This window comes from Cervus canadensis, chromosome 1, assembly GCF_019320065.1.
Source record: "Cervus canadensis isolate Bull #8, Minnesota chromosome 1, ASM1932006v1, whole genome shotgun sequence".
Classification (NCBI taxonomy): Eukaryota; Metazoa; Chordata; class Mammalia; order Artiodactyla; family Cervidae; genus Cervus; species Cervus canadensis.
Genome location: NC_057386.1, coordinates 109,339,936 through 109,361,590, shown reverse-complemented (window position 1 = coordinate 109,361,590; position 21,655 = coordinate 109,339,936). Strand labels below are relative to the sequence as shown.

Below are 21,655 nucleotides of genomic sequence, written 5' to 3'. Positions count from 1 at the left end.
GTCTATAGAGAAACATTCGCACCTCCACAGGCAACAAAACTTAGTAAAAAAGGGATTTCGGGCTGTATAAGGGGATATTACTGCACGTGACTTTTCTGTTTTATTTGGGAGAGCTGGAGTCACAAGCTCAGAGTGTCCACATCTTCAGCCTTCAGTGGCCATTCACCAGGTTCACCAGCAGCCACCATCCCCCGTCTTCTGAAGTTGGCATATGTCCCGACCTTTGACCTCAGGACTCTTCAGTCTCTGCAGGGAGATCACGTGACTCCTCCCTCACATCCCCAATGACCCATCACAGCTTTGTCCAGGCTCCTCTGAACCGAACTGGAGATCACCACAGCCTGCACACAGGATACCACATGAGTTATTCCTTCTGTTCCCCGTCGCTGACATTTCACACTCACGTACAAGGTCTGCACAGCAGGCAGGGCTGAGATGGGGGACCACAGCTAACAGCGATGCACGTTGGAATATGGTTGGTTTCCATGGAGATGAGAGTCCCAGGGTGAAAGCATCCCTGTGCCCAGGGAGCACCTAGAAAGGCCCCTCAGCCCACTCTCCTGGGGGCACTATCAGCAATGCCTGCTGCACAGTGAGCCGCTCCTCACGGGGGCCGGGACATCCCAGGAGCTGGAGGAGGTGACCGCGGCCAGCAGGGAGCGCAGTGCAGAGGCCCACAGGGCGCGCTTGACCAGACAGTGGGAAACCACTGAGGGAGCTGGGAAAACTGTCCTCCCTGAAGGGGAGCTTCAGCCCTGTGAGGCCCGTGGCCCTGGAGCCCCTGGTCGGTCCCCACGCAGTTCCGATTCGGGTCCCTCCTCCTCGTCCACGTGGGCTCTTGGCCAAAGTTCCGTCAAGGAGGGGCTGCTGGAAGGTGAGAGGTCGGGAGGTGTCTCCAAGGAGGAGGTGGCTCCTGAGAGAGTCTGTGTGGAGGACTAGAAACAGCTGTGGGCCGGGGCCCCGCGGGCGTCCTGGGAGGAGTTAGGTGCCTGTGAAAGTGAGTATCAGCAGCTTACAAATATATCATTTGCTTCTATTTCATGAGCTCTTTGCTATTATCGGTGTGACATTTAATTTTAAAATGTATTATAAAATACAACCTGTATATTGAAAAAAATGATATTCAATAGCAACACCAGTTTCTTAATTTCATATTAGTATTTCTTGGATAACTGTTTGCTAAGAGTATCTGGATCAATATTTAATGAGAGTGCTTTGTAATTTTCCCTCATGCACTTTATTCATCAGGCATGTGTACAACAGTCTAACTGCTTTCTCAAAGAGCTAAAGGTAATTGATAAGTTTACTTAATATTTTCTCTATTAGTCCTAGAAGGTACTAATCACTGTTGTACCTTCCTGGGAAAGTATGCATTTTATCCCCCTTCTTTTGAGTATGATCTTAAAACTGTGTTTTCCAAATATAACCAGTGGGACAGCCTTGGGGTTCCTGGCAGCTGCCCAGGGAGCACCACTCACTCCCGGAGCTGGGCGGGGGGCGGGGCCTGTGCCCCCTGTTGGGGAGGACGAGGGACAGCAGTGTGTCCTCTCTGGCTGCCGAGTCCCCTGAGCGGGGACCTGTGTGTTCTCAGATGGGCTTCCTCCAGGGGCTCCTAAAGGGGAAGCCCTGCATCCCGCTGAGTCTGGGCTGAGAGCTAAGCTCCATCCAGCACCAGGGTTCGGGGAGGGGCTGGGTGGGCTCTGGGGGGACCCCCATTTGCATCGCAGCCCCTCCTCTCAGAGTCTGGGGGAGACAGGAGGCCTGGGGCAGCCCAGCCCTCTGTGGGGACCAGGGTCCTGTGGGCACCGTGGCCTGGACTCCTCTCCTGCTCGAGCTCCTCTCTCTGCACAGGTAGTGCCGGCCCCGCGCACCAGGGCTCGGTCCCGGCCTGCATCAGCCCCCGGGCGCAGACTCCGGGAGCCTTTCCTGCAGCTCCTGCCCCATCGGCCCCTTGTCTGTGTCTGCAGGCTCCGACTCCCAGCCTGTGCTGACTCACCCGCCTCCCTCTCTGCATCACCGGGAGCATCAGAAAGACTCTCCTGCACCCTGAGCAGTGGGGGCAATATTGGTGATTTCTCGGTAACTTGGTTCCAGCAGAAGCCAGGGAGCCCTCCATGGTACCTCCTGAGGGTCAAGTCAGACTCCGATAAGAACCAAGGTTCTGGAGTCCAAAGACGCCTCAGCCAACAAAGGGCTCCTGCTCGTCTCTGGGCTGCAGCCCGAGGACGAGGCTGACTATGACTATGACTGACCCTTCCAGGGTGCTCCAGACCAGGGAGGAGGAGACACAAACACCTCCTCCACTCACTCCTGCTCGAGGCTCGGAGGAAGTCTAGTCCAGGGGGTGACTTCAATTGTCAGATGTTAGGCAAGAACCAGATTTTCCTCCAACCAGCAGATTTGATAATAGTGTATCTTTTGCTTCAATTCAGCTTTTAGATTGCTAAGATACTCTTATTCAATGCAGGTTTTCTGGGGCAAAGGTAGCTCGTTCAGAGATAAACACCTTTTGATGGAGATATTGGTTGAGCCCAGAAGAGGTGGTTTCAAGGCCTGTCCCATCTCAGGGTCAAGGGGTCAATAAGACAGGCTTCTGTGAGTGTTTCACTTCGGATGTTGTGATATAAAAGTCAACCTGCAGCAGTGAATTCTATTTTGTAGTTCAGTAATGAATCTCTAGTTTCTAAAAATAAAAACACTAACGTGTATGAGACAATCAATATAAAACACTGAAGACAAATCTGAGGAAGACCGGAAGTCTGTGCGCTGAAAATGACAAGCATGCAAGAGAAACCACAGACACAGTGAGCAGGTACCCCAGGCTTTAGTTCCAAACACTGAGTGTCACTAAGATGCAGTCACTGAACAGAGCACAACAGTGGAACGCAGCTTGCTGCTCTTCAGTCACAAAGTCGTGTCTGACTCTGTGTGACCCCATGCACTGTACACGCCGGGCTTTCTGTCCCTCACCATCTCCTGGTGTTTGCCCAAGTTCAAGTCCATTGAGGCGGTGATGCCATCCAACCATCTCATCCTCTGTCATCCCTTTCTCCTCCTGCCCTCAGTCTTTCCCAGCATCACAGTCTTATCCAATGAGTCGGCTGTTCGCATAGGTGGCCAAAGTATTGCAGCCTCAGCTTTAGCATTGTCCTTTCAGGAGTATTTAGGGTTGATTTCCTTAAAGATTGACTGCTCCTTGACAGCAAGACTCTCCTTGCTGTCCAAGGGACTCTCAAGAGACTTCTCCAACACCAGAGTGTCATTGGAAAGCAGCTATACTCCAATAATCAAAAGATAACAATCATTCCCAAATGGATCACAATTCTCCCTGCAAACATGGTCTTCACCTGCAATGAAGCACAAGGGAGGAAGTTCTAGCAAAGAAATAGAAACTATGAGAAAAGACATAGAGGAAAAAACAGTCCTGGAACCATCCTCCTCTAGTCCCAGATAAGCTGATATGTCTGAGAAGGGGAGGTGCAGCAAGAGGTTCCTGAACTCCAGGAGCGCGGGAGTTCTGACATTCCCCTGCAGTGGGCACCTGGGGTCACCTCTCCACCAAGAGTGCCTTTGTGACCCGCAACCTTGTTGTTGAGAACTATGACTTGGGTGCTGCTCTAAGAGAAGAGGGTGTCAGCATGATTTCAGGGATCCTGAAATTCAAGCTGGCATTTCCAAGGCTTAAAATGGAACCTACACCCATAAACTCTGAATAGAGAAAACAAGGACCACCGCCCACCAATCATACACACATTCATAGATTTTCTCCACAGCTGTTCTTGCTGGTCCCAGAAAGTGAAGATGCCCTGAAACATACAGGGTGCTGACAGCCTGGTCTAGTGGGGTTACGTGGAGTCATGCACGCACCGGGTGGGGGAATGTTTTTCCCAGACCTTCACTTCCATGTAAGTTTGTCAAATCAATATTAGAAGTTAAAAAATATGTGAAATATTTTGAAATGAAGAATTAATATGACATTTAATTATGCTGAAAATCAATGAGAATGAATACAAAAATCTTCAAGTTCACAATTATTAAAAGTACTACAGAATTTTAAAATTCTATGAACGAAAATCATTACAGATGGTGCTTGCAGCCATGAAATTAAAAGATGCTAACTCCTTGGAAGGAAATTTATGACCAACCTAGATAGCATATTAAAAAACAAAGACATTACTTTGCTAACAAATGCCCATCTAGTCAAGGTTATGGTTGTTCCAGTGGTCATAATTGGATGTGAGAGTTGGACTGTGAAGAAAGCTGAGCGCAGATGAACTGATGGTTTCAAACTGTGGTGTTGGAGAAGACTCTTGAGAGTCACTTGGACTGCAAGGAGATCCAACCAGTCCATCCGAAAGGAGATCAGTCCTGGGTGTTCATTGGAAGGACTGATGCTGAAGCTGAAACTCCAATCTGTTGGCCACCTGATGTGAAGAGCTAACTCACTGGAAGAGACTCTGATGCTGGGAGAGATTGAGGGCAGGAGGAGAAGGGGACGACAGAGGATGAGATGGCTGGATGGCATCACCAACTCGATGGACATGAGTTTGGGTAAACTCCCGGAGATGGTGATGGGCAGGGAGGCCTGGAGTGCTGTGATTCATGGAGTCGCAATGAGTCAGACACGACTGAGTGACTGAACTGAACTGAAAAGTAGTTCAAAGTGTGTGTTAATCTGTTTTCAATGTAAAATTAAAAACATAAACTTTGACCCTACTTGTATGGCTATGATAATCTTTCAGTAGAAATACAAAAGAAAATTTAAGCAGGAGTGAAATATTTTCTTCCAGGAAAACAGTGAGTAGCCAGGTAGTGCATGCCCTTCATGATTTATAGTGCTGCTTCCTTATACCTGCTTTCCCTTGAGAAGCAGGAGAGGGTATGAGCAGAGGGGACGGGGCAGAGCCCTTAGATGTCAGAAGGAAGGATGCTGGTTCCTGACACCACAGAAGGGTCACTCTGCCGGCTCAGAGTCAGGCTCTGCAGCAGGGACGTGCCACCTGTCCCCTCCCCGCTGAGCACAGAGTCCTGAGCACAGTCTGCACTGCGTCAGCCGGGCCCATTGTCCAGTTCAGTGCTCAGGTCCTCCAGTCCTGGAAAGAGCAGCAGAGCTGGTGGTGTGAGGTGTCCGGGAACCAACAGGTCCCAGTCAGAGACCCCAGACCATGAGACCTGCTGGTCCCCAACCCTCAGGATCCGGGATCGGTCTTTTGGCTCCAGATATGGTCACTCAGGTTCCTTGATGACTGTGGGCTCCTATCCTTGGATGAAAGATGAGGATGGGGGTGATCATGATCTGGGCACCTGGACACAGGTGGTGCCCCCACAGTCACCTTCTCTTCTGCATCCTGGGAGCTGGGAGCAGAGTTAGCCTCACTAAGAAAGGTAGCTTCTGAATCCCAAGCCAACAGGGAGTGAACACGTGGCAAATGTTTTATTTAACTCACATAGGAAAGAGGAGACCAGGAACTACTACAGTGGGGTCACGGAGTATAAAAACAAAATGCTTATAGTTCACTGGAAAAGCACCTCCAAGCAATCTGCGTGTGCCTGTGTGCGTGTGTAAGGCACTGCTTCATTTCTAACGAAGGAGAAAGCAGCCGCGTCCTGCACAGTCAGGAGGCTGCATCCACGGGGTCATCACTGTCCTGACCTGACCCTGATTTAAGGAATACGTGTGCCCGACGTCCCCTCAGTCCTGACCCTGAGCTGTGAGGGCGCCGTGTTCACACTCACCCTGAGGGTCTGAGGGGAGCCCACAGACGGCGCTGAGGTCACAGGTGACACAGAAAGGAAGCCCGGCCAGAAGGCAAGAATGGGACAGAGCACAGAGCAGGGCCAGGGTCTGCCCCGAGGGCTCTGGTCACCAGGTCGCAGGATGTGTGCCTGGGCCTGGACACCAGGGAGCGCGCGGGGGCCAATCCTGAGGGTGGATGGGGGATGGGCGCTGGGACCCTGGCGCTGCCTGGTGGCCCCTGCTCCTGGCTCCCAGTGTGACCTCTCACCCGGGACCCCCACAGCCCCGCCCCAGTGAACCCACTGGCCACTCTCAGGCACAGGGGCCTGACCCAGGGCCCAGGGAGGCATCAGAAAATTGTTTGGGGAAGGGGGTTCATTTGCATGAAAGGACCCTCCCCTCTCAGAGTATGAGGACGGGAAGGAGCGGTGTGGGGACGCTCTGCTCAGCTGTGGGGCCACAGAAGGCAGGATGCCCTGACCATGTCCACCATGGCCTGGTCCCCTCTGCTCCTCACCCTGGTCGCTCTCTGCACAGGTGACTGGATGCGGGGACAGGGGACGGGCCCTGAGAAGACGCATGTCCCTTCTCCCTCCTCTCCTTCCTGAAGCCCACAGTCACCATCTCTGTCTCTCCCCCTTCCAGGATCCTGGGCCCACACTGTGCTGACTCAGCCGCCCTCCGTGTCCAGGACTTTGGGACAGAGGGTCCCCATCTCTTGTACTGGAAACAGGAGCAACACTGGGGGTAATTATGTCAGCTGGAACCAACAGCTCCCAGGATTCTCCCCCACACATCTGATCTATGAAAATAGCAAATGACCCTCAGGGTCACAGATTGATTCTCTGTCTCCAAGTCTGGCAAGTCGGCCTCTCTGACCACTTCAGTTCAGGCTGAGGACGACACTGATTATTACTGATTCTCATGGGCTGATGGCTTGAAAGTTTCCTCAGTGCTTCAGGCCAGAGAGGAAAGAGACAAAATTCTGCTTCCCCCACAGCCATGGGGCTCCCAGGGCAAGGTGTTTGCCCCTCCCTTCCTGGAGTCCCTGAGACCACGGAACCCAGGGGACTGAGTGTCCCCTGACTGCAGCACAGCTGCCCCCCCAGCTCGACTCCCGTCCCCAGGGCAGCATCTCACAAGGGGTGGTCACACACCCCTGGATGAAGGAGCTGCTGACAGCAGTTGCCCCCGGTTCCCAGGTTGGAGTCAGCAGCACAGAGCAGGGGGGTCAGTGCCGCCCTTGCTGGGTCAGTGGGCAGTGAACACACATTCCTGACCTTCCGCCACAGAAGGATGTCCTGTTAAAGGAAAAGGAAACGGAATTCCTAGTTTCTTTAAGTAATTTCCACACAGTTCAGGATCCAGTAACAATGTCACTTCGATCAAGAACCAGGAAACTAAATATTGAAGGGAACTGAGACGGCATATACATCAATCCTGAGAGCCTCAGATGATGAAATCGGGTGACAGATATCTTTAGACACAAATCATCAAATCTATTTGATGAGCAAATACAAATACTCTTGGTTCCAAAGGAAAAGGATATAAATGGAAGGGAAAAAAACAGAATCATGAGAACAAGATAGTCAGAATAACCTGAAAATACAATGGGTGAACATAAAAAGTTATCTGTATACTATCAAAGACATGTAATACTTATTATTTAATTCATTTATTTGTTCATTGGTAAGGTATTCGGTGACAGGAAAAAAGGCAGCCCCACCTTCCCCATGTCCCAAGGGGTAAAGAACCCGCCTACCAATGCAAAAGACAAAGAGATGTGGGTTTTATCCCTGGGTTGGGAAGATCCTCTGGAGCAAGAAACGGCAACCCACTTCAGTGTTCTTGCCTGGAGAATCCCATGGACAGACGAGCCTGGTGGGAGACAGTCCATGGGGTCCCAAGAGTCAGACAGGATTGAGAACCAAGCAACTGAGCAGCACCTCGCTCACACTTTCAACACCATGAAGGTTCCAGAGATCGTCACCAGGTGGCGGAGTTTATCAGCTCAGAACTGGCAACAGGGCAACACACCCACGTGGTCCCTTGACTTGACCCTGCAAGGGGCTCAGTGGTCTGAGTTGGGGGTGACAGCAGGTGCTTCCTCTCAGGGAACAAACCCTGAGCCTCAGCCCCCAGGACTCCTCCTGGGAGTGATGCTGCACATGGAGCCGAGCACCCAGATTTGGAGGGTGAAGGGGTGAGGTGGTCATCAGTCCCCACCCTCTTCTCAGAAACAGAGGAGGGGAGGAGCCCCCGGAGCCCACCCCCTGCACCCCTCCAGCTCTCCTCAGCCTGCTCCTGCTCCTCCTCATCTCTTTGCTAAGGGTTTCCCCTCCCGCTCCCCTCATGACTTTCCTCCCGATCCTGGGCCTCTCTCTTTCTATAGACCTACAGTGTTGACCTCCATGGTGATGACCCAGTTCACTCTATCAGAAGATCATGGACATGTTCCAAATCTTCCTGAACTTTACACTCACTTCCTCGGCCCCTCCTTGAACCTCTCTAACCCTTCCTTCCCGAGAAGCCTCAGGGCTCTGGCTCTCAGGTGTGACCCCAGCTTTCCCCTCCGGGCTCCTCCCCAGGTTCCCCTTGTGTCCCAGGGGATTTTGAATCCCTCGTGTGGCTGATTTATCCCCGGAAACCTCACACTCTGTCCTGTGTGCCATCGAGTGAGGAATCAGGTGGGGAGAGAAACCCTGGTCCTGAGACCTGGGAAATGATTCCTGGCTGAGGAGTGCCTGTGCTCAGCTGCTGTGGGATTGATTTTATGCACAGTGAGCAGAGAAGCTGTTGGGGCCCTCGGCTGGGAAAGCAGACGCTCTCCTGGGGCTCTGCCCCCGGGGCGATCACTGCTGCTCCTACTGGACCATGTCTAAGTCAGCTTTGCTCCCTATGGTCACGTCTGAGTGTCCTGACAACAACGACCTGCCGTGTCGTGTCCTGTCCCTCATCTCAGATCTGAGACCCACCCATGGCTCTGATAACTCAGTCTGCCCTGTTTTCACAGATAGAACGTACCGCTGCGACGTAAAAATCCCTCAGTGGAGATGCCATACATGTCAGAAAGTCTTTACAATTATCTTGTTTAAAGAACACAGGCTACAAGGAAAATTATGTTTTAGAAATAGTACCATGGCAATGCAAAGTTAAAACAGAGCCAGAGTTGGACACAACTTAGTGATTTAACAACAACATCTTCTTCAGTTGAATTTAGGCATCTATTTTAAGTGATGACCTTAGACTTTTACTAATCCATGAACACATTTTGGTTCACTTAAAATCTGAAAGTTACACATCCACTGTGTAACACTCACATGCACTACAGGGTAAGGTACAGTTGGCTGTTGTTTCCCATCCAGACACAGCCTGAAGGGTGCAATTTCAAAACCACTTTGGGGAAAGTTGCCTCTTAAGAGCTCTGATCCCCAGGTCAGGATGTGTGTTTGTGCCAGGACACCAGGGGGCGATCGGAGGCCTGTCCTGAGTGTCTGGACCTGGGAGAGCAGAGACCAGTCCCCTGGTCCTTCCTGGTTTTTTCTGCTCAGGGTTCCCGCTGTGACCTCCCACCCCCAAGCCCCACGCAACCCCACGTCTGACCACAAATGGCCTCCCTAAGGCACGGGAAGCTGACCCAGGTCCCAGAGGTCATCAGAGCATTGTGGGAGTTGGGGGGAGGATGGTCATTTGCATGAAAGGCCCCTCCCCCTGTCAGAGTATGAAGAGGGGAAGGAGCGGTGTGGGGACGCTCTGCTCAGCTGTGGGGCCACAGAAGGCAGGACGCCCTGACCGTGTCCACCATGGCCTGGTGCCCTCTTCTCCTCACCCTGGTTGCTCTCTGCAGAGGTGACTGGATGGCGGGACAGGGGAAGGGTCTTGGGAAGACTCACGGGCCCTGCTCCCTGCTCTCGTGCCTGGACCCCCGAGTCACCATCTCTGTCTCTCTCCCTTCCAGGATCCTGGGCCCAGGCTGTGCTGACTCAGCCGTCCTCTGTGTCCGGGTCCCCGGGCCAGAGGGTCAGCATCACCTGCTCTGGAAGCAGCAACAATGTTGGTTATGGTAATTATGTGAGCTGCTACCAACAGCTCCCAGGATCGGCCCCCAGAACCCTCATCTATGGTGCAACCAGTCGAGCCTCGGGGGTCCCCGACCGATTCTCCGGCTCCAGGTCTGGGAACACAGCCACCCTGACCATCAGTTCGCTCCAGGCTGAGGACGAGGGGGATTATTACTGTGCATCTCCTGACAGTAGTAGTTACAATGGCACAGTGGTCCAGGCCAGGGGGGAAGTGAGACAAAAACCTGGTCTCCTCCAGACATGGGCCTCCTGGGGCTAAAATATCTCTGTCAAAGTAGACACTGTAGCAGCAGCTCTGAAATGGACATAAATCGTGTTTCATTTCACACGGTGGGAACACGAATGTTTGGCCGTACTTCACAACTTACTTCCAAGGTTTTCACCCCAATGCCCTAGGCTGCTCTTCCCAGTCCTTCTAATCCACGTAAGACCATTTAGTGGAAAGCAAGTTTGTTCAAACCACCATGTTCAAACACTATCATTTTAATTTCCGATCTTGAGTAGTGTGTGTTCCTATTATTTTCAACTGATAATTTAGAAGAATCTCAACTTAATGGCTGTATTGTTAGCTGTCGTCTCTAAGGTTGCAGGTATACGAATTCCACCCCTGGTTATTGTTGGTTTCTCTCACACAGGATAGCTAAGCCCCTAGAGCTGGGTGGTGTGGGTGTCCACACCGCAGCCCTGATGCCCTGGGTTAATCTGTGGTTAACAAGAAACTGCCCCCTCTCCCCAAATATTTAGGAACATCAAAATTCCAGATGTATGTCTTTGTCTGTATTGTGAAATAACCCCTGAGAATTGTCTTACAATTCAGCCCAGTCATGTTAATTCCCCATGACACATTTACTCCCAGTTTTTGGATTTTGATAAATCCAAAACCCCAGAAATGCAATTCACATCTGAAGCCATGGGGAAAACTGTGTCTTTATTTAAACATAAGACTGGAAGTTGGGAGGGATTTCCCCAAACCTGTGCTGTCTAAGGACACACCTCGAGGCTCATGGGAGGACTTATGCTCCTGGAAAACCTTATTCAGAAATGGCTCCAAAAATCCCCACACTCTCCGCTGACTCCCTGGGTGCCGGATGCCAGGTCATGGCTGGGCTCCTCAGCAGGTGGAACGCCCCCCAGGCCCTGCTCCCATAAACCGTGCGCGGGGAGATGGAGCAGCAAAGGAAGACTGAGTGAGGGGGGAAGCAGGCTCGTGTCCACCCCTGTCCCCTCTGCTGGTGACTGTGGGGCCAGGAAGACCTGGGCCTTGACCCCACCTGGGTCATCAGTGCCGAATGTGAGATGGGGGCCAGTGGTTGGCACTGTGATCACCCCCTCCCTCCCTGGGGTCCCCAAGTCCTCGGAGTCCAGGGAGGTGAGCATCTCACTCTGCAGCACGGCAGCACCCTCAGCCTGGCTCCCCTCCCTGAGGGCAGCGGCCCAACGAGGACTGGTCTCAAACGCTGGGTGGAAGGAGCTGCTGGCAGGAGTTGCCCCAGGTGCCCAGGTCAGCGTCAGACACGGAGTAATGGGTCAGGGCACAAAGTTGCTGAGTCAATGGGCAGAGGATACACAACCCTCACTGATGGGCTATTAGTTGGGAGATAAAAGGGCAGCTGGAGGAAGCACAAGCTGGAATCAAGATTGCTGGGAGAAATATCAATAACCTCAGATATGCAGATGACACCACCCTTAAGGCAGAAAGTGAAGAAGAACTAAAGAGCCTCTTGCTGAAAGTGAAAGAGAAGAGTGAAAATGCTGGCTTAAAGCTCAACATTCAAAAAACTAAGATCATGGATTCTGGTCCCATCACTTCATGGTAAATAGATGGAGAAACAGTGGAAACAGTGGCTGATTTTATTTTTCTGGGCTCCAACATCACTGTAGATTGTGATTGCAGCCATGACATTAAAAGACGCTTAGTCCTTGGAAGGAATGTTATGACCAAACTAGACAGCATATTGAAAAGCAGAGTTATTATTTTGTCAACAAAGGTCTGTCTAGTCAAGGCTATGGTTTTTCCAGAAGTCTTGTTTGGATGTGAGAGTTGGACTATAAAGAAAGCTGAGCACTGAAGTATTGATGCTTTTGAACTGCGGTGTTGGAGAAGATTCTTGAGAGTCCCTTGGACTGCAAGGAGATCCAACCAATCCGTTCCAAAGGAGATCAGTCCTGGGTGTTCATTGGAAGGACTGATGTTGAAGCTGAAGCTCCAATACTTTGGCCACCTGATGCGAAGAGAGGACTCATTTGAAAAGACCCTGATGCTGGGAAAGCTTGAGGACAGGAGGAGAAGGGGACAACAGAGGATGAGATGGTTGGATGGCATCACCGACTCAATGGACATGGGTTTGGGTGGACTCCGGGAGTTGGTGATGGACAGGGAGGCCTGGCGAGCTGCGGTCCATGCGGTCACAGAAAATCGAACAGGACTGAGCGAGTGAACTGAACTAACAGAAGTGCAGCTCCTTCCTTCCTCACCTTTTCCCACCGTGGACATTCCCCGAGTGCGTCACCAGGGGGCGCTGTGCACGCCCTCAGAACTGGCGGAACCTGAACACACCAGATGGTCCCCTGACCTGGGCTTGTCCCCGGGCTCACTGGACTGAGTTGGAGGTCTTAGCAGGTGCTTCCTCTCAGGAGACAGACTTAGAGCTCCGACCCCTCAAGCTCTGGGAATGAAGCTTCAAACAGGACTGAGGACCCAGAATTAGAGGGCGTCCTGTTCAGGGTCATCAGACTCTACCCTCTTTCCCAGGAGCAGAGAGGGGAGGAGCCCCCAGAGCTGAGCCCCCTGCATCCCTCAGCTCCCCCTGCCTCCTCTGGCTCCTCAACTCTTTCCTCAGGGCTCCTCCCCTCCCTTACGATTCATGACTTTGCTACCCAATCCCGGGCTCCTCTTTATTATACAACCCGCCGCATGAGATGTTCTCCAGACGCCCTCTCAGTCCTGACCCCTTAAGCAGCCAGGACGCCATGGACAGACTCGTGCTGAAGGGTCTGAAGGGAGGCCACAGATAGCCCTGAGGTCATGGAGGACACAATGGTGGATTTTGGCCGTAAGGAAGGGACAGTGCACAGAGCAGGGAGCAGGATCTGTCCCTGAGGGGCTCTGATCAGCAGGTCATAGGATGTGTATCTGGGCTGGACACCAGGGCTCTCGGGGGCCATTCTTGAGGGTTGGTGGGTGAGAGCTGGGCCCAGTGTCCTGGCACTGCATGGTGGCTTCAGCTCAGGGTTCCCAGCTGTGACCTCCCACCCCTGAGGCCCCCACAGCCACGCTCCTGCCCACCCCCTAGGCACCCTCAGACACAGGGACCTGATCCAGAGCCCAGGGAGGGGTCAGACAGCTGCAGGGTGGAGAGGGGGGGCAATGGTGCGGTTATTTGCATGAAAGAATCCTCCCCCTCTCAGAGTATGAAGAGGGGAAGGAGCGGTGTGGGGATGCTCTGCTCAGCTGTGGGGCCACAGAAAGCAGGACGCCCTGACCATGTCCACCATGGCCTGGCCCCCTCTGCTTCTCACCCTGGTCGCTCTCTGCACAGGTGACTGGATGGGGGGACAGTGGAACGGCCCTGAGAAGACGCATGTCCATTCTCCCTCCTCTCCTTCCTGAAGCCCACAGTCACCATCTCTGTCTCTCCCCCTTCCAGGATCCTGGGCCCAGGCGGCTGACTCAGCCGCCCTCTGTGTAGGGGACTTTGGCTAGAGGATCACCATCTCTTGTACTAGAAACAGGAGAAACACTGGGATCATTACGTGAGCTGGAACCAACAGCTCCCAGGGTCTGCACCCACACTTCTGATGTATGAAAAAGGCAAACGACCCTCAGGGGTCCCAGCTCCAAGTCTGGCAAGTCGGCCTCTCTGAGCACTTCAGTTCAGGCTGAGGACGACACTGATTATTACTGTTTCTCCTGGGCTGACGGCTTGAAAGTTTCAGCAGTGCTTCAGGCCAGAGTGGAAAGAGACAAAATTCTGCTTCCCCCACAGCCATGGGGCTCTCAGGGCAAGGTGTTTGCCCCTCCCTTCCTGGAGTCCCTGAGACCACGGAACCCAGGGGACTGAGTGTCCCCTGACTGCAGCACAGCTGCCCCCTCAGCTCGACTCCCCTCCCCAGGGCAGCATCTCACAAGGGGTGGTCACACACCCCTGGATGAAGGAGCTGCTGACAGGAGTTGCCCCCGGTTCCCAGGTCGGAGTCAGCAGCACAGAGCAGGGTGATCAGTGACGCCCTTGCTGGGTCAGTGGGCAGTGAACGCACATCCCTGACCTTCCGCCACAGAAGGATCTCCTGTTAAAGGAAAAGGAAATGGAACTCAGAGTTTCTTCAAGTAATTTCCACACACTCCAGGATCCAGTAAAAATTGTCACTTCTATCAAGAACCAGGAAACTAAATATTGAAGGGAAGTGAGACAGCATAGACATCAATGCTGAGATTCCTCAGATGATGAAATCAGGTGACAGATATTTTTAGGGACAAATCATCAAATCTATCTGGTGAGCAAATACAAATACTCTTGGGCCCAAAGGAAAAGGATATAAATGGAAGGGAAAAAGAATCATGAAAACAAGATAGTCAGAATAACCTGAAAATCCAATGGGTGAAAATAAAAAAGTTCTCTGTATACTATCAAAGACATGTAATATTTATTATTTAACTCATTTATTTGTTCATTGGTAAGGTATTTGGTTACTGGAAAAAAGGCAGCCCCACCTTCCTCACACGGTTTCCCAGGTGTCACAAGGGGTAAAGAAGCCTCCTACCAATGCAAAAGACATAAGAGATGTGGGTTCTATCCGGGGTTGGCAAGATGCTCTGGAGCAAGAAACGGGAATCCATTGTATTGTTCTTGCCTGGAGAATCCCATGGACAGAGGAGCCTGGTGGGCTCCAGTCCATGGGGTCCCAAGAGTCAGACAGGATTGAGAACCAAGCAACTGAGCAGCACCTCGCTCACACTTTCAACACCATGAACATTCCAGAGTTCGTCACCAGGGGGCGCTGTTTATCAGCTCAGAACTGGTAACAGGGCAACACACCCACGTGGTCCCTTGACCTGGCCCTGCACTGGTCTCAGTGGCCCGAGTTGGGCGTGACAGCAGGTGCTTCCTCTCAGGGGACAAACCCTGAGCCGCGGCCCCCAGGCCTCCTCCTGGGAGTGATGCTGCACGTGGAGACGAGCACCCAGATTTGGAGGGTGAAGGGGTGAGGTGGTCATCAGTCCCCACCCTCTTCTCAGAAACAGACGAGGGGAGGAGCCCTCATATCCCAGGCAGTGCACCCCTCCAGCTCTCCCCAGCCGGCTCCTGCTCCTCCTCATCTCTTTGCTAAGAGCCTGCCCTCCTGCTCCTCTCATTCATGACTTTCCTCCGGATCCTGGGCCTCTCTCTTTCTACAGACTTACAGTGTTGACCTCCATGGTGATGACCCAATTCACTCTATCAGAAGATCATGGACATGTCTCCAAATCTTCCTGAACTTTACACTCACTTCCTCGGCCCCTCCTTGAACCTGTCTAACCCTTCCTCCCCGAGAAGCCTCAGGGCTCTGGCTCTCAGGTGTGACCCCAGCTTTCCCCTCCATGCTCCTCCCCAGGTTCCCCTTGTGGCCCAGGGGATTTTGAATCCCTCGTGTGGCTGATTTATCCCCTGAAACCTCACACTCTGTCCTGTGTGCCATCGAGTGAGGAATCAGGTGGGGAGAGAAACCCTGGTCCTGAGACCTGGGAAATGATTCCTGGCTGAGGCGTGCCTGTGCTCAGCTGCTGTGGGATTGATTTTATGCACAGTGAGCAGAGACGCTGTTGGGGCCCCCGGCTGGGAAAGCAGACGCTCTCCTGGGGCTCTGCCCCCGGGGCGACCACTGCTGCTCCTACTGGACCATGTCTAAGTCAGGTTTGCACCCTATGGTCACGTCCGAGTGTCCTGACAACAACGACCTGCCGTGTCGTGTCCTGTCCCTCATCTCAGATCTGAGACCCACCCATGGCTCTGATAACTCAGTCTGCCCTGTTTTCACAGTTAGAAGGTCCTGCTGCAATGTAAAAGTCCCTCGGTGGAGATGCCATACGTGTCAGAAATTCTTTACAATTATCTTGTTTAAAGAACACAGGCTACAAGGAAAATTATGTTTTAGAAATAGTACCATGGCAATGCAAAGTTAAAACAGAGCCAGAGTTGGACACAACTTAGTGATTTAACAACAACATCTTCTTCAGTTAAATTTAGGCATCTATTTTAAGTGCTGACCTTAGACTTTTACTAATCCATGAACACATTTTGGTTCACTTAAAATCTCAAAGTTACACATCCACTGTGTAACACTCACATGCACTACAGGGTAAGGTACAGTTGTCTGTTGTTTCCCATCCAGACACAGCCTGAAGGGTGTAATTTCAAACCACTTTGGGGAAAGTTGCCTCTTAAGAGCTCTGATCCCCAGGTCAGGATGTGTGTTTGTGCCAGGACACCAGGGGGCGATCGGAGGCCTGTCCTGAGTGTCTGGACCTGTGAGAGCAGAGACCAGTCCCCTGGTCCTTCCTGGTTTTTTCTGCTCAGGGTTCCCGCTGTGACCTCCCAGCCCCAAGCCCCACACAACCCCACGTCTGACCACAACTGGCCTCCCTAAGGCACGGGAAGCTGACCCAGGTCCCGGAGGTCATCAGAGCCTTGTGGGAGTTGGGGGGAGGACGGTCATTTGCATGGAAGGCCCCTCCCCCTCTGAGAGTATGAAGAGGGGAAGGAGCGGTGTGGGGACGCTCTGCTCAGCTGTGGGGCCACAGAAGGCAGGACGCCCTGACCATGTCCACCATGGCCTGGTGCCCTCTTCTCCTCACCCTGGTCGCTCTCTGCACAGGTGACTGGATGGGGGGACAGGGGAAGGGGCTTGGGAAGACTCACGGGCCCTGCTCCCTGCTCTCGTGATGGACCCCCCAGTCACCATCTCTGTCTCTCTCCCTTCCAGGATCCTGGGCGCAGGCTGTGCTGACTCAGCCATCCTCCGTGTCCGGGTCCCCGGGCCAGAGGGTCAGCATCACCTGCTCTGGAAGCAGCAGCAACATTGGTTATGGTAATTATGTGAGCTGGTACCAACAGCTCCCAGGATCGGCCCCCAGACTGCTCATCTATGGTGCAACCAGTCGAGCCTCGGGGGTCCCCGACCGATTCTCCGGCTCCAGGTCTGGGAACACAGCCACCCTGACCATCAGTTCGCTCCAGGCTGAGGACGAGGGGGATTATTACTGTTCATCTCCTGACAGTAGTAGCAGTAATGGCACAGTGGTCCAGGCCAGGGGAGAAGTGAGACAAAAACCTGGTCTCCTCCAGACATGGGCCTCCCGGGGCTAAAATATCTCTGTCAAAGTAGACACTGTAGCAGCAGCTCTGAAATGGACATAAATCGTATTTCATTTCACACGGTGGGAACACGAATGTTTGGCCGTACTTCACAACTTACTGCCAAGGTTTTCACCCCAACGCCCTAGGCTGCTCTTCCCAGTCCTTCTCATCCACGTAAGACCATTTAGTGGAAAGCAAGTTTGTTCAAACCACCATGTTCAAACACTATCATTTTAATTTCTGATCTTGAGTAGTGTGTTTTCCTATTATTTTCAACTGATAATTTAGAAGAATCTCAACTTAATGGCTGTATTGTTAGCTGTCCTCTATAAGGTTGCAGGTATATGAATTCCACCCCTGGTTATCCTTGGTTTCTCTCACACAGGACAGCTAAGCCCCTAGAGCTGGTTGGTGTGGGTGTCCACACCGCAGCCCTGATGCCCTGGACTGTTGACACCATCAGTGGTGTGTCATGGTATGTGTGTGGGGAGACCCCTGTCCCCCCCAGACCACAGGTGACGCTGTGGCTCCCTGCACCCTGAGCAGGGTCATCACTGTCCCCGCTGTGCTCTATACTGGGACCAGCAGAAGCCAGCGAGGCCTCCTCAGTCCTCCTGTCCTACCACTCAGACTCCAGGAAGAACCAGGCTCCGGGGTCCCCCGTGGGTTTTCTGGATCCAAAGGTGCCTCGGACCACACAGGGCTCCTGCTCGTCTCTGTGCTGGAGCCTGAGGCCGAGGCTGACTCTGACCCTGCAGGCTGGTACAACAGGGCTTCTCACAGAGACACAGGCAGGTGGAAACCGGGACGAGAACCTCAGCCTGTCAGGGGCTTGTTCTCAGAGAACTGTCAAATTTCAAATAAATTCCCCAGAATCAATTAATTCCTGAGATACGTTCTGGTTCATAATAAGTCTACTCCCAATTGTTCAGTCAGTTTTGCTGAAGTCTCAAAAAATGTAAACAGATTCTGACACCACTGAAGTGCACCCTGATCATCCATGTGAACAAGAGAGCCGTGGAGCTGAGCTCCCTTCCCTGAGATCAGGAGCAGGAGGCTTTCCCAGATGTGCCTTCAGCAGAGTCTGTGGACCATCCCAGCAGGCGGATTGTCCCCCACGGCGTGCACTGTGCTCCTGAAAGGTCAGAGCAGTGACCCTGAGGAGTGAGGGGCACTGCTGTTACATCACAGGATGCGGGGAACCCCGGGAGTGGTTCTCCTGACCCACACCTGCTGGCTGTGTCCTGCCCTCCCCTCCTCTCCTCTCCACCTCATCGGAGCATTTCCTATGTCATGGTTGGGGTGGTCTGTGGACTGTCAGGAGCAGGGGCTCCCCAGGATGTGCCTGTGTCACTCTGCCTGTGATGCCCCTGATGAGCCCTGATCCGGGGGCACCGTCTCCTGCAGAATGAGCAGCAGGGATACGGGGATCCCCATGGCAATGATGACAAGGGATTCAGGCAAAGCCCAGCCTTTGTGACCATGACAGAGGTGAGGGACACTCAGGGGTTCTGCCCTGCTCTCTGGCTGCTGGTGGGTCCACACGCCCTCCTGGATCACTTTGGACCCCATCCTGATGAGCAGGCTGGTCGTCAGTGTCACACAGCTCACCACTAACCACAGCCACAAGGAATTCCCGTGTGATGGGGATGTCTGATGGAAGTTTGCCCTCTACTCCAGGGTGGGACCCATCCCTGCCCTGAGCCTGACGGTGACCTCAGCAGGGCTGGGTTAGGTCTCTGCTGCCACTTCTGCTGTCAGTACCAGGCAGGCTCATATCCTTGTCCTGGTCCATTTTATGGGATTCATGACGTTGTCTCCTTTTCTCTCGGGTCTCCAAATACAAGCAGAATGCCCATGTGCCCAGATACACAGGGTCCCTCACAGGTCCTGAACAGGATGCCGAGGAAGCAGAAGTCCAGCATCTGAGCCCTGGAGCCCCAGGGGGCCTCTCCCACCCCTGCACATCCCTCTTCTGCTCCAGGCTTTGTGCTCTGCCTGAACCCTGACCCCTATGGAAGCTGGGTGCCTCCCCTTCTCTGGACACTGCACCTAGGAGCCCTTCTCTGCAGGTGAGGGAGACCGTCCCCGTTAGGACGCAGCTCTCAGACTCCTCACTGGCTCATTTTCTCCTCTTATCCCTCGTGACTTCCCCAGTTTTCCTTCCCTCGTTCCATGTTTGACCTGATATTGGATCAATGTCACTATTTTGAACATAGACCTTATAAACCCGCTCTCATTAAATCTATGGAGTGTAACAAATGAAGGTCAACCATGTCCAATGAAGATCTGGTAACAGGTCATCAGGGTTTCTCAACCAGGAATGAAGGAGGAAACTGACAAGGATTACCATTTCTAGTCATAATCTTTTATATCAATCATTTAGTGTAGAAATATATAGCCATGGCGAGTGGCGGCTGCGCTGCAAGTGGCTGAGAGGAGATACCCCATGTCCAAGTCAGGAGCAGCACCTGTGCTTCGCTGGAACAGCCCTGAATAGATACCCAGCATCCAAGGTCAGAGAAACCCCAGTCAGACGGGAGGCATGGTGCAGCTGTGAGGAGACAGCCCACATCCAAGGGCAAAGGAGAAGCCCCAGCAAGATGGTAGGAGGGGCGAATTTGCATTTAGAATCAAGTCCCGTTCCCGCCAGAGACGCTCAGAGGGCTCAAACAAACCTTGTCTGCACCAGCACCCAGGACCCCACGGAGACTGAGGCAGAACTGTGTTTGAGCATCCCCTGTGGAGGTCCGGGGCGGCAGAGGTCTGCCGCAGGGACAGGGGCTCTGGGTGTGGCTGCGGCGTAAGTCCTCTTGGAGGAGGTCGCATTAACCCCACCCTGGAGCTGCCGGAACTTACACAGGGCTGGCTAACAGACTCTTGGGGGGCGCAACAGAAGCTTGTGCGCCGGGACCAGGAGGAGGGAGCGGTGACCCCACAGGAGACCGTCCCAGACTTGCCTGTGGGCGTCCGGGAGTCTCCAGCGAAGACGTGGGTCGGTGGTGGCCTGCTGCAGGGTTGGGGCACGGACTGTACTCAAAGACATGTAATACTTACTGTTGTTTAATTAATTCGTTCATGGCTGGAGTATTTCACGACCTGAGAACGGACAGCCGCCCCTCCTTCCTCGCTATTCCCCACCGTGGTCATTCCCCGAGCGCGTCACCAGGGGGCGCTGTGCACGTGCTCAGAACCGGCAAAGCCTGAACACACCAGGTGGGCCCCTGACTGGGCGAGTCCCCAGGCTCAGTGGCCCGAGTTGGACCTGACAGCAGGTGCTTCCTCTCTGGGGACAGACTCAGGGCCCTGAACCCCCAGGCCTCTTCCTGGGAGTGACGCTGCAAAGGGGGCCCATGAGTGAGACCTGGAGGGTTTTGCGCTCAGGTGGTAATCAGGCCCCACCCTCTTCCCCAGGAGCAGAGGAGGGGAGGAGCTCCCAATCCCGGCCCAGAGCACCCCTCAGCTCCCCTCAGTCTCCTCCCGCTCGTCCTCAGCGCTTCCCTAAGAGCCTCCGTTCCCTCCCTCCCGCTCTGATTCCTGGCTGTCCTCCCCAGTCCCGGGCTCCCTTCTTTCTACAGCCCGCCACCCCGTGACCTCCTCCAGCATGATCAAGTTCACTTTGTCAAAAGGTCATGGACGTGTTTCCAGTCTTCCTGAATGGGACACTCACTTTCTCCTCCTCCCCTTGAACCTCTCCGACATCTCCCTTCTCCAGAAGCCTCAGGTCTCAGACTCTCAGGTGTGACCCCAGCTCACCCCCTTCCCCTCCTCCCCATGTTCTACCTCGTTTCCCAGGGGACTCATGAGTCCGTCCAGCAACTGATTCATCGTTGCAAACGCTCACACTCTGTCCTGTGAGCCCACCCAGAAACCCTGGGTCCTGAGGACCTGGGAGTGATTCCTGGCTGAGGTGCCTCTGTCCTCAGCTCCTGTGGGATTGATTTTATGCACTGTGAGCCCAGAGAGGTCCTGGGGGATCTTAGCTGGGAAACCAGACCCTGTTCTGGGTCTCTGCTCAGTGGTCACTGGGCCTAACAGCGGATCCTCTCTGTGTCCCTGGGGAAACTCAGGACAGACCCAGCTCAGGCCACCCTCCCAGATATGATACTGAACCCTGGGGGACACACAGAACCCAGGGAGGTGTTTGGTAGGTCAGAGGACAGGGTCACATTTGTCTGAGGGGCCCTTTCTCCTGGGGGTGGGGGGCTAAGGGACGGGCAGTCGCAGCCTCAGCACAGCTCTGGGGCGGCCGGCCTCCCCTACACTCCTGACCCCCCTCCTTCACTGCAGAGGTCAGGACAGCCCTCAGCACCCTGACGCCCCCTCCCTCACCACTCCCACCACATGCAGGAAGCGTACCTCCCTGTCCTTCCTCAGGACATGAAGGGTGTCTGTGATTTCAGGGTCCCTCTTCCAGCCTGTGCTGACACAGCCGCCCTCTGCATCTGCCTCCCTGGGAGCCTCGGCCAAGCTCACCTGCACCCTGAGCTGCGGCTACAGCA

General features: G+C 53.5%; 1 gene segment (V, D, J or C); it reads left to right on the top strand.

Annotated features, from left to right (window-relative positions):
- Positions 1 to 6,558, top strand: part of LOC122423944 — a 65,072-nt gene extending 58,514 nt beyond the window's left edge. Inside the window, 1 exon segment of the V gene segment in view lies at positions 6,383 to 6,558. Within this exon segment, the coding sequence occupies positions 6,383 to 6,558 (176 nt within the window).
- Positions 6,559 to 21,655: the final 15,097 nt, after the last annotated feature.